The following is a 13,372-nucleotide window of genomic DNA, read 5'->3' as shown; positions in this document are numbered from 1 at the left end:
ACTGGCCATTCCATAGCCACTGCAGAGCCACGTGTGCAAGGATGCTCACTGCGGTGCCAGCCCCATCTGGAAACAACCTACATTTTCATCAGTAGGAAAGTGTTAAAGAAATTACAGCATCTCCTTAGTCACAGAAAATGAAGTATGCTCAGTTGAACATTGAATGAAAAAAGGGTTACAAAACCTTACTTTGTATTTTATGATTCCAATTACACAATATAAAAAATTTCTGGAAGGAAATGCATAAAACATTAACAGGTATCTACGAACACTGGTATTTATAGGGGCTTAAAAGTTTTCATTTTACTTTCCAGAATGTTCTAATTTTCTTCTACTGTGAACATTGTTATTTTTAAAAAGAGGATATATATTATGCAAGCAGCATTCCAGTACCATCATCCATTCGCCCAGCCACCATGAGTCTTGCAAGGACACACAAAGGTGTAATGGGACACCACCACAGACCACGAGGGGGCGGGCAGGCTGAAGGGTCTTGGGATGCCAGCAGGTAAATCAGGGAGGACTTCTGGGGGGTGGAGTGGGGCGGTGGCATGAGGTCCCAGGTCAGCTGGGCTTTAGATTTTAGAGGCTGGCTGAGGTTTCTCCCAGCAGAGAAATGAACAATGGGGAGGGATGGGAAGGTGTCCCAGGAGGAGCAAATACTATGAGAAAAGGCATAAAGATGGGAAAGAGTAAGATAATGAATGCAGAAACAGAGGTCAGCTATCCTAGGGCTTTTTATGGGGAACTGTCTTTGAGTGAGTTTCTAAGTCTCATAAGAAAGCCTCTTTTCTCTCATTTTTGGCCCCAAATTGCTTGGCTGGCCGCCCCCTCTATCCCTGGGTCCCTGACTGCATTTTTTCAGAAACACCTACTTTCAAAGGCCAGAGAGTTGCTGTAGTCAAGATGATGCTAGTGTGCTGTGGCTCTGCCAGCAGCCCCCAGAGGGGCATTTCCAGGCTCTTCTGACCATGGGCACTGGGTGCAAGTAGGCCCATGGCTTCCTTAGGTGACAGCTTGCCCGCCAGCTGGATGTATGAGCTCTGGGTGTGGCTGCATTATTGGCAGTCCCATTCCCTATGTACTGAGAATGGAATTACTTAAGATTCATGGTGAGGTTTTTAGAAATTCCAGGAGAAAGTGGATCCTGCTTTGGCAAAAGGGGTGTCTGGGCCATGGAGTTGTGTCTAAAGCACAGGAGGTTCTCGGCCAGCAGGGGCCGCCACAGGATGCCTCCCTTCCCTGTGCTCGTCGCACCACAGAAATGGTCCTCCTGGGGCTTGGGGCATTTTCATTCCATGGGGCACCTACAGACTGAAGTCTGTGAAGGTGACACAAATTGAGGAAAGTGCTGCCATGTATCTTCTTGGTCAGTTTTGCTCAAGTGTTTAAGGGGGCAGGGCAGGGAAGGAAATATTTTGCCTGACATGACTTTAGTAATTCATGTAGCTTCTAGTGGGTTGAAGTGGTCATGATCAGAGAGCTCCTCCACTCCTTGGCTGGAAAGCCTGCCAGGCAGTCTGTCCTATTTGAGAACCACCTTCCTGTCCAGATTTGGATGAAAAAGGCTCATATACACACACATACATGTATTTGCTGCCCAACCGGTATAAGTAATACAAATTAACTTGTACTGTTTATATCTCTGCTGAGAGAAACCTCAGCCAGCCTCTAAAGTCCCACATAAAGGGATTTAAAGAAAATCAGTTTATCTGAGAGCAAACTTACTATTTTCTGTAACCCACTCATTCCTCTGTAGAGGTCAGGTTTGGTTTCTGTCAATGAATACTCTTCTATCAAGTATGCTAGCTCTACCTCTTCCGTGGATGTAGGCCAGAAGGCCAGAGCTGCTCTTCTGGACGAGGGGAGGCCCCACGAGAATTGCCCCTCTGTATACAACGTTAGCCCCAGAGCAGTGATCAGGCCCCATCGTGTTACAGAAGAGCACCCCAAGGTCTCGCTCGCAGTTTACCCAGCAACACTGGAATGGCCCAGGATTCCTGACCCTCCCACCTAGCACTTTCCACACTGCTACCATCCACGCAATGCAGGCATTAGAGTGTGATCAGAAGGAGGCTCTAGCAGGCTGCCAGAGGCAGGAAGGCTGACATTTCTATCTGCGACTGCACATCCAGCCGCACTCCTTCATGCCCCACAGCCAGAGCGTGTATCTGTGTGCCTCACCGGTAGGTGTCTTCTGAGTAGGTTTTCTGAACATAGTCCTGCAATTCCATCTGTGCCTTTTCTTGGAATTTTTCAATCTGGCTTGTGCTGGTCAAACCTGGATGATCTGAAAAGAGAAAAGCACCCCCAAATTGCTCTGTGTGTTGGGAAAGCCTCACTTGCAGACTTCCCAAGTACTGATTTTTCGATAAGCCTCTGACCAATTCTCAAGTACAATATAGACTGAGCCCTGAATGGGGCTCTGGGGTGGCTACTACTCCTAAAATACGGGCTTCTGCTCTGTGCATTCTGCTAAGGCCTGAAGGTTCCCAGGACTGGGTGGGGCTCCTGAGTGGTCACAGCAGCCTCAGCAGCCCCATCTGGCGTGGATCTGGACACCTACCATTCTAGAAAACAGAAATTTTGGAACTATCCCGAGATTAGAAATGATCATTTACTTTTTATGTATTTAATTGCATCATCTCTCCCATTTTTATTAGCTGTTTTATTAGTTCATCAGGGGATCCCTGGGGAGGAAGGGAGGGTAAACTATGGAGGACAGCGGTCAGGACAACAGGCAGCCTAAGTGAGCTCTCTGGAGGCTGAGAGAGAACAGCTGACGGGGGGCTGCACGGCCAGCCGGACAGTCCTGCTGCCTCTTCTCTAGCTGCTGCCCCACAAGGACAGGTAAACTCGTGCACTTTTACTCTGTGCTGGAGGACCTATGCTAACACCATCTGACACTGGCAAAAGGGAAAGCAAAAGAAATCAAAACAAAACAAAAAAGGACGTTGGATGGTAGTATACTCTATGCTGTATGCCAAAGTCTTATTTGGCCAATGGTTTAAATTAGAATATAGAATAAACCAATTCAACATACGAAGTCACCAGGCACCATGTCATCAGTCTTTGAGACCGTGAAGGCAACAATTTAAAAGACTGTCTGTGTTTATGTTAGCTAGCAAAGCACACCTATTAGGAGAACATTCAGTCACATACAATCTGGCAGGGCTCTTTCTACACAGCTGACAACTTGACAACACGTTCATGTTTAGAAATATCAGTAGACACAGGCGGCAAACTGTTGTGAGTCACCACCACATATCTTACCGGGGCTAAAGAGAACTATAGCTTTAAGGTATGCATACTCATAGCCGTCTATATCCAGCTTGGCCATACTGTTACAGAACTCCTGAAGCTTCCAGATGTGCTCCATAACTTGCTTTATCCGGTCTCCAGAAAGTTTATCTAGAAAGCAACATCACAGATGCTCTGAGAAAGGCTGGTAAGAATAGTAACACAAGCTTCTTTGAGGCAACACAGGTTGAAAGAGAAACTAATTTCATTTTTTAATGGAAAAACTGTTACTTTAAGATGGTTAAGAGCCCCATTTTCCAGGTGAAGGCGAAGTGACAAGATACCCAAATGCCACTCTGCTGTATGTTATGTCTCAGGAACAAAGCCCTGGACCTTTGAGTCTCCCTGGCCTCACCTTGGGTAGGGTCTATAAATACAATCTGGGAATTCCTTTTATTCTGTGCTTAAGACCCACAAGTCAGTTCTTACCAGCGCTCAGGTTCTCTAAGTCTCTGCAGGCATTTAATAAAGGTTTATGGGCCTATCCATTAAATGCTGACATTTTTTAGTTGTGAAAACAATTTTCTATGTTATCTGATTTAATCTTCCTTTTTTTTTTTTTTTTTTTTTTTTTTTTTTTAAAGATTTTATTTATTTATTTATTCATGATAGTCACAGAGAGAGAGAGAGGCAGAGAGACACAGGCAGAGGGAGAAGCAGGCTCCATGCACTGGGAGCCCGATGTGGGATTCGATCCCGGGTCTCCAGGATCGCGCCCTGGGCCAAAGGCAGGCGCCAAACCGCTGCGCCACCCAGGGATCCCCTGATTTAATCTTCCTGACAATATTTGCTGAAAGTATTATCACACTCAGTTAAAGGATAATTAAAGGGCACCTGGGTGGCTCAGTTGGTTAAGCGTCCAATTCTTGATTTCAGCTCAGGTCAGGACCTCAAGGGTCATGAGATTGAGCCCAGCATGGAGCCTGCTTGAGATTCTTCTCTCGCTCTCTCAAAATAAATAAATAAAGATAACTAATCTTCATTTGTGAACATATCTAACTTAAATGCAACAAAATGTTACAGGGTTTAAAGGCGCAATTAGAGAAACAAAGGTATGACTAGGTCACTCAATCCCTAGATAATCAAACATCTTGAATGCCTACTTAAAAGTGCAGCTCAAATGCAATTCAGCGTCAACTGCAGATTTTCTGTATTAGTCCTGAGTCCCAGGCATGCTCCCTTGAGACAGTGTCTTTTTTTTTTTTTTTTTTTTTGAGACAGTGTCTTTGGTGCACTATATGTAAAGCATGTGGAGAGACGCAGTCTCCTGATCCTGACACAGCTGGGAATGGACCACCAACTGTTAGATGGCTGCCACAAATCTTTCTAGAAGAGAGTCACTAGTTAATTCATGAAGACAAAGGGCGAAGCAACGGTATCCTGGACCAGGGGTCTGCGTGACCTGGGTTTGTGCCCAGCTCTTCTTGCTATTTCACTTGGGGCATGCCAGGGACCTTACTGCAGTAAACAGTCTCTCTAGGGTTGTGAGAATCTATTACATGGGAAAGGGTAACCGTTGTGAGAGGACAGAAAATACATACGTAGGTCTCTGCCCCCTGGTTCCTGTCACAGAGCTCTTGAAGCCCTTGTAAATTCTTACATGTTAAGAGCACTAAGAGCATTTTTTGTTCCATTGATGTGACTTTGGGTGGGACCCCTAATGTCCCCTGGAAAGACTAACGTGTGCTCACAAGCTTGGAATTCCCACCCCCATCCTTCATCTTTTAGAGAGGGAAGAAGGGCCAGAAATGGAGTCAGTAACTGCTCATGCTTACATGAGGAAGTATTTATACAATCTCAATGTATGGAGTTCAGAGAGCTTTCAGGTTAGTGAACAGATGCACATTGGAAGGGCAAAGCACCCCCCAGATCCACAGGGATAGGAGCTTCTGTGTTTGAGGCTCTCCTAGACCTCATCCTGTATCTCTCTTCACCTGGCTGTTCATCTGCATCTTTTATCCTTGAGTTGTCAACCGCACTAGTGAATTAGTCCAAGCTAAGGTTTACTGCAATGTCCAGTCTACAGCAAGTTGGTCAGAAGCACAGGGGATAGCCTGGACTTGCATGTGGTATTGGGGGGGGGGGGGGGGGGGGTCTTGTGGGACTGACCCTTTAACCTGTGGGATCTGACACTATGTCTGACAGGGTCCTAACTGACTCAGGGAATTGCCTGTTGTGCATCACACCCCCTTGGTGACCACAAGTGTCAGACGCACTGAGTGGGTAGTAAGGGACACATGCAGAGAAGAGAAACACAAGAGGGAAAGACCTGGGTTTTTCTTATACCCATGCAAGTGAAAAACTGGTTTTTTTCCATTTATACCTGTCCATCAAGATGAAAGTATAGACTATATTGATTGTCCTGAAAACATCACTAAATATGTATCAGGAAGTTGGCAACTTTTTCAATTATCTTTTTTCCCTCCTCTTTCATACTCCTTATATGAAAAGAAGACAGTGAGGCAGGAAACTGAAATGTTCTCACTGGTCTCATAGGATTTAGGAGTTAAGAGTGTCCTCAGCCTGTGGGAGCTGTGGGACACAGGGGCCAGCCTGAACTGAGCACACACCCCTCCCCTTCCCTCCCTCCCCACAGGCCTACCTTCCTGGATGCTGTTCTGTAGGTGGTTGACAATGGCCGCCAGGATGGTAGAGAGGCTCATGACCTGGGCACACTGGGCCAGGCCCAGAGTGAAGAGCTCATTCCAGCAGGCCCGCACCAGGCTGGTGTTGCAGTCCTGCCTGGGGGAACAGAGGGTGGGGGGTGTGGGTGCCTGCCTGCTGACACTCCCCAGGCCCCAGTGCACCTCAAACCAGTGGATCCAACAGGTATTTCTTGAAGGTCTACGGTATGTCTGGGATCATCCTTCAAAAACACTACTGTCTGTGAGGCTCTTCACTAAAGACCCTCTGAGAATATACTGTGCTCTAAACAAAGACACTTAAGACTTTGGTAATGAGAAATCTAAATGACTGTGACTAAAGTGTCACCTCCTACAGCCTCCTAAATCCGCAGTGGCCCTGGCGTGGCTGTCAAGGCGCCATAGTGACTTGAGCTCTAGGAGTGGAGTGTGGACTCTAAAGGGCATGGGAGACACACCTGCACCTATCCTCGAGAACCAAGGGCTGGCAAACCTTAGGATGAGCTAGCCCTGGAGCACGGAGAGAGGGGCCAGCCAAGGCAGCCTGCAGCCCTGCCCTGAAGGAGTTATGCTCAAGACAGTGTGGTTGACGCACTGCAAACTGTATGACCTTATCTGAGAAGACCCCAGATGTGACCTCTCTGTACTTGTCTCTCTACTTGACTACTGTGTTCTATTCTACTCCATCCCTGGCTCTTATCACCAAGTCCTCGGCCTATGGAGAATGCCTGATAAAAATTTGAGGAGCATCAAAGCACTGGCAACCACGGTCCTCTGCTAGTAGTCCACTGGGTATATTTACTAAGAAAATCAGGATCACTGGAATAAACTAGAATAAACTAGAAGGGCACTCAGGTATCTTCCAGGCCATTCCTAATGAGGGGAAGGCTCTTGCCAAAGGATACACGCAGAGAAAAAGGTCACTTACCCAAGTGCCTGAAACGCTGGGATTGACCTGGCCCAGTGCATGGAGAGGAAAAGCAGGCGGGATGCTGACTCGCAGATGTAGTGCACATTGAGGTACTCTGGCATTGGGCTGGGCATGGTGAGCTGGAGAAGAGGAGGCACACAGCACAGGAGGTGACGGAGAGACAGGGCATGGCTCTGTCAACATGAACTGCGGTCATGTCTCAACAACTGTGAAAACCTGAATTGTGATGATCCCTGATGAAGCTCCTGCACAGACCTATCCTTACGAAGCCTGTGTCTTCTGCAGCGGGGGGCTGGCACCAACTCCCCATGGTCTCTTGCCAGGTAAACTAGGGTCTGATGGCCTGTGGAATGTGGTCGATGATGGCGACCTCCCAGCTCACTTATATAAAGACATACTTTTCAACTCATGCCTCAACTAAATTGGTATTCTAAGACAATTCCATTTTGAGCCACAGGTTAAAATCTAAATGAAATCAGGAACAGGTGTCAACTTCATAGTTAAGAGGCATTTATTTGGTTGGTGGCCTCGGGGTAACAGTGAGTGAGAGATGAGGAGAAGCCTATGTGGTGGGAGGATGAGATGTCACCATCAGAATGTTCAGAGCTCTAGGCTCCAGAGCTCCAAGTCCAGAAGGGGAATTAATGCCTTTCATGCTGGAATCCCACTGGTGACCTATATTCTTGGCACTGGTAACCAGTGCTTGCCTGGTAACCCAGGCTTTCTAAGTGACTGGTCAGGCCTCTCTAGTAAAGAACACATGGGGAACAGGAAGACACAACACAGTCAGTAGCCCTAGAAACTGAGGGCTTTGGGGACCCTGAGAGTGCCCTCTGGAAGTGAGGCCAGTGAAGGAGCCTGTGGGCCAGACAAATAGCCTTCTTCAAGGAGATAGGAGCTCTATTTTCTGTGGCTCAAGAAAACAGGTGGTCAGGACCAAGCTTAGGAACGAGGGCTGGCTGGCTGCCTGCTGGAGCACACGAAGGTACCTGCCTGAGCCTATGCTGAAGCCAGGCCACCCGAGAAAGCAGAAGAGGCAGAGAAGCCCACTAAAAGCCCTCACTGGGCAGCACCATGTCAGCCCATCCTGGCAAGGATAGGCCACACCGGCTTCAGGACAAGTTACCTTCAGAGCCAAAACACTGTGAGCAAAACATGAGTGACAATGCTTTCTAATGAGAATACTGTTTTGGAACACAAGATCCAGGTCAAAAGCCAACAACATGAAAATGAGCTCCCTGCAAGATTTGTTTCAAACTGCAGACCAGGGATGTGGTTTGCCTAAACGCACTTACCTTAAATGTGACATGAGTGTCTGAGAGGAGGGGACCTTCGACCTCGATGATGGGTGTGGACTGGTCTCTGCTGATGACATGAATGCCTCCTCCTCCACTGGCGTCTATCCCATCTGCCAGGCTTGGAGGGGAGGAGCTGTCTGTGGTATTAAGTGCTTTAGCTAAGGTATCAAATGCCCTGTGAGCAAAAATGAAGCAGGCAAAGTTGTGAATCCACAGCTTTTAGGAGGAAGAGAACTTTAGTTGAGACATAATCTAGAAAAACAATGTGATGGGGAAAAGATCATTAAATTCTACCTGCTAGGGGAAGGCATGACAACCAGAGCTTCTGTGTATGGTTAACACATCATCATGGGCACTAAGTTATATATTATTTATTTTCACACATATTTCCTATTTTTCACAACTACTCTCCAACATAGAACCCTCTCCATTTTACAGACGTGAAAGCTGAGGCTTAGAGATGTTCAAAAACTTTTCCAAGACCAACCACCCACTATGCAGTGGAACCAGAACTCCACCCAACTCGAATCCCATTCTCTTTCCATTAGATCTAGACCTTAATTTTGCTATCAGAGCACAAGAGAGCATGAGGACCAGGGCATTCGTGTGGCCTCCAGCTGTGCATCTGCCCAGCCTGGCAAGATGGGCGGGAGTGGCCAGTCCCACAGGGAAGGAGCAAACACAAGAGCCAGGCTGTGGGAGAAGAAACACCTTCTACCGCCAGTTACGGACATCTGGGACCAGCTAATTCTGTCTCTCAGTGACACCCTGATGGACTCAAGCTCTAGACTATCTGGAAAAAACATACATGAGAAAAAGAAGCTAAAACAGAAGTGGGAAAGGGGATGGACTATTTATAATTAGTCCAAATTACCAAAGACTGATACAAGTAACACCTGTCTTCTGAAGGGTTTTCCGTGCTTCCACTGAGTCACTCCATTTCCCTTTTCATTGTTTGGAATGAAAAACAGTTTTGATTGTTTAATATCATGTTAATATAAGTGGGTCCATGTTCCCACAGTTAAAATGTGAAAGACGACAGATGTGCAAGAACACTGTGACAATTTTACAAGCCTTGATTAAATACAGGGTGGGTGTCAAAATGCTGCCACCTGCCCCCACACAGCAGGAACTGAGTGTGCACATCAGTGGGGGAGCCTCCGCGCTCATGGCATCGTACCGAGTAATCTCACTCGCAGACTGGTCCTCTGGCTGCATTTCCGAAGCATCACCATTGTTAAGGGATTCACTTAAGTTGGCGAGGGAGGTTACTACATTGGCCAGTGTGCCCAGAGCTCCCTGGCTTGTTTCAGCCTATTAAACAAAAAATAAGAACATTACGGATGAACACAAACACACACCTGAAAGACTCTCAGGCCAATGACAGTATAAAATTAGTTTAAAAACAGCTTCTCTGGGGCATGACCTCAATAGAGCAGCAGGAGGGAGATCTTTTTGGCGATGGAGGAGTTCTGGGTCTTGATTGTGGTGGTTACATAAATATACATGTAATAAGGTAACAGAACAAAAGTAGACAAACTGGACACACCACCAAAATTTAAACTCTTGTGCTGGCTCGTGGTGGCTCAGTTGGTGGGATGTGAGACTCTTGATCTTGGGGTTTTGAGTTTGAGCCCCACGCTGTGTGGAGAGGTGATTTAAAAATAAAATCCTAAAAAAAAAAAAGGCTATTAAGAAAGTGAAACGACAACCCATAGAATAAGAAGTATTTGCAAATCATACATCTCAATAATGGCTTAGTAGCCAGAATATTTAGCCAGTTCTTTAGATAAAGAACTCTTACAGCTCAATAATAAAAAGACAAGTCAGTTTAAAAAAGTGGCCAAAAAGCACATGGAAGGATGGATGTTCAACATCACTGGAAATGCAAATCAAAACCACAGTGAGATACCACCTCACACCCAACAGGATGGTTATAATAAAAAAGACAGATAATAACAGGGGTTGGGAGGATGTGGAAAAACTGGACCCTCACACACTGCAGGTGGGGATGTGAAATGGTGCAGCCTCTGGTGGAAAACAGTCTGGCAGCTCCTCAAAAGTTTGAACGTAGAGTTACCACATGACCAGTCATTCCACTCCTAGGTACATAATGTAAAAGAAACTGAAACATATGTCCACAAAAAAATTGGTACCCAAATGTTCATAGCAGGACTATTAATAATAGAAAATAGAAAAAACTCGGGCAGCCTGGGTGGCTCAGCGGTTTAGCACCGCCTTCGGCCTAGGGTGTGATCCTAGAGACCCAAGATCGAGTCCCACGTCAGGCTCCCTGCATGGAGCCTGCTTCTCCCTCTGCCTGTGTCTCTGCCTCTCTCTCTGTGTCTCTCATGAATAAATAAAATCTTAAAAAAAAAAAAGAAAAGAAAATAGAAACAACTCAAATGTACATCAGGTGATAACTCGATAAATAAAATGTGGTCCAGCCATTCGATGCCTTAGTCTCTGGCAATAAAAAGGAATGAAGTGCTGACACATGCCACAACTGGATGAACCTCGAAAACATTAGTTAAGAGAAAGAAGCCAGTCACAAAAAGCCACAGATTGTATGATTCCCTTTATAAGAAATGTCCAGAATTGACAAAATCAGTCATAAAGTAGAGTAGCAACTGGCGGGGGCTGGAGTAGGGGGAGGGAGAAGTGACTGCTTAATGGGTGCAAGGTTTCTTTTTGGGGTGATGAAATGTTCTGGAATCAGGTAGTGGTGATGGTTGTACAACCTTGGAAATGTACTAAGACCACTGCTGTACACTGAAAGAGTGGTTTTCTGGTATGTGAATTATATCTCAATTTAAAAAAAAAGGGGAAGAAAGCCAAAGACATACTCAAACAAATAAACCAAGACAGGTAGACACAAATATCTGTTGTGTCTGGATCACAAAAGTGAAAAACTAGAATCGTGGAAAAGATCCTAAGCAGAGCATTGTTTCATAAACCACAGAACCACTACATAACAGAGTATCCTGCAACTGCTGAAAGATGCAGGCCGTCATGACAGAGAGATGAGAATGAGAGAACGAGAGTGGAAGTGAGAGAAGAAAAAGACCAGCCTGTCTGCACCACACGGGGGTTGTGGCCTTTTACACTGTGCTGCAGGCCTGCTGGGTAAGATGGGGGTGACTGGGTACAGGGGACATGGGATCTCTGTATTTAGCCAGAGTACATGGTTTTGAATTTTATTTTAAAATAGGTTTACAGTGATGCCTGGGTGGCTCAGTGGTTAAGCATCTGCCTTCGGCCCAGGGCGTGATCCTGGAATCCTGGGATGGAGTCCCACATTGGGCTCCCTACGTGAAGCCTGCTTCTTTTTCATAAATAAGTAAAGTCTATGTCCATAGTCTGCTTTTCATGAAAAATTCCTGGGGTAGGTATGGTCACTTCCACATCACAGAGGAAGGAACAGGGAGGGAGAACGGATCTGACTCTGCAGCTTTCTCTTCGCTACTACTTAAATACTACCCAGTTTTTGTGTCCCTTCTCTTCCATCCAGTGACCATGACTAACTCCTCCTGTACTGAGTGTTCACTGTATGCTGCATGCTTTCTAACAGGGACTTACTCATGTTCCCCAGCATCCCCATGTGGTGGTGCTAAGGGAAGCACAGATGCAGGAAAGAGGGCACATGGCTACCAAGAGCAGTGCTGGGCTCGGGACCCAGGACCAGCAGACTCTGCAGTCTCTTGGTTCTTATTCTCACAGTGTCTGCATGGCCAACACAACAGAACAGCTGCTGTGAAATCCTTTGGTTATCAGGTTTTTTGGGCCTTACTTTCAGGATTTTGGTTTCTCTCCACCCCACTACACCTCCAAAGCTGTCCGGAATGTCTACTGGGTGACAGCAGCAAGCCAGGTATGATTCCCATGTAGCACACAGCACCAGGCCCCACAGACAGGTAGCACAAGGCCAGCGTAAGGACCACAGGTTGGAGGGCAACTTTTGGTGCCAGCCAACAGCTCTCACTGCTGCCTTTCTTTCCCCAAGAGAGGATGTTCCTAATGTACCAAGTGGGCAAAGCAATGTGCACGTGAAAAGACAGGAAGGAAGCCTGCAAATAGTGCAGCTCTGGCTCTTAGAGCGGTAGCTATGCCAGCACTTGGTTACCAAGTTGCTTCTTTTAGACCATGGCTTACTACTACTTCACCATTATTGGGTTACATCAGGAACGAGATGAGAAATATAATCAATTTCCTTGCCTGGATAAAACCCTTCTCTCCTTAGTTATCTTCACAGGGCTTAGCCAGCTCTCTCTCTCCTGGATTGACAAATACCTTTGTTCACAACAAGTTAAATTCCCTATGGCTGATGTGCTCTGAGTAGTTTTGCAATTGTCAGAATCCTGACTGGACTTCCTTCTGCAGATCATCTGATAGAAAGGAACAGGGCGGGGTGGATAATGTCACACTATGTGTCAACCATACTTCATTAAAAAAAAAAAAAAAAAAGGAACTAAGTGTTTCTGCAAAAGACTGTCTGAGGGTAAGCAGCCATTTCCCCAACACACTGGTAGTTTGCCAATGGATGTACTGGGTGGGGTAGGGGTGACTATCAAAATGAGAGCCACTGAATTTTCACTAGATTGAACTCTAGATCCTGCCATGTAATAATGACTACAACCAGCCAGCCCTGAGTTTCTGAAAAGCCATCAATATCCCTAGAACAAATCATAGGATGGCTGCATAAGAAATAAAATGAGATGCGGAAGGCCAGGCTTTCAAGGTACTCTCAGAAGGCCAAGAAGGTGGGTGCACACATCTAGAGAAACAGTCTGTACTGTAACATAAAGGTGGAAGAGATGGTGTTGGTAGAGAACATTACCTTGGAATCCGTGGCCAGGAGAACTGTACCATCCTCACGTATCAAAGGCTGTTGGATGTTGACAAGCATCCCTGGATCAAGAAGACCTGTTTGTCTATTTAAGACATAAAAAAACCCAGAGTAGCTTCCAACTTTTAATGCAGAGCATCATCATGCTGCATTGCCCTGTCCCTTCTACATCTGCAAAGTTGTCTGGATAGCAGAGAAGCTCTAACTAGGCTCAGCCATCGAGTGTGACAACCCCTCTACTCTCTGCAATGAGATGTGCACAAAGCTGGGCCTATAGCCTGAGACAGGATGCCACAAGGATACATGTCTCCTTGGCTTCCAGGCTTACCACAGACTGTGGCTGCTCTGTTAAATA

At 46.3% G+C, this 13,372-nt stretch overlaps 1 protein-coding gene across 9 annotated transcripts in view; it reads right to left on the bottom strand.

Moving 5' to 3' along the window:
* The window catches only part of NR2C2 (nuclear receptor subfamily 2 group C member 2), a 97,937-nt gene that overhangs the window by 7,147 nt on the left and 77,418 nt on the right, over positions 1 to 13,372 (bottom strand). For all 9 annotated transcript variants that reach the window (XM_038565575.1, XM_038565567.1, XM_038565574.1 and 6 more), the window contains 7 exons: positions 13,009 to 13,102; positions 9,352 to 9,485; positions 8,169 to 8,346; positions 6,871 to 6,992; positions 5,903 to 6,042; positions 3,274 to 3,411; positions 2,185 to 2,290 (listed from right to left, as the gene is read on the bottom strand). In XM_038565575.1, coding sequence (XP_038421503.1) covers positions 2,185 to 2,290; positions 3,274 to 3,411; positions 5,903 to 6,042; positions 6,871 to 6,992; positions 8,169 to 8,346; positions 9,352 to 9,485; positions 13,009 to 13,102 — 912 coding nt within the window. The remainder of the gene's footprint in view (positions 1 to 2,184; positions 2,291 to 3,273; positions 3,412 to 5,902; positions 6,043 to 6,870; positions 6,993 to 8,168; positions 8,347 to 9,351; positions 9,486 to 13,008; positions 13,103 to 13,372) is intronic.

This window comes from Canis lupus, chromosome 20 (genome assembly GCF_011100685.1).
Source record: "Canis lupus familiaris isolate Mischka breed German Shepherd chromosome 20, alternate assembly UU_Cfam_GSD_1.0, whole genome shotgun sequence".
Taxonomy (NCBI): domain Eukaryota; kingdom Metazoa; phylum Chordata; class Mammalia; order Carnivora; family Canidae; genus Canis; species Canis lupus.
This window is presented reverse-complemented; position numbering and strand designations above follow the sequence as displayed.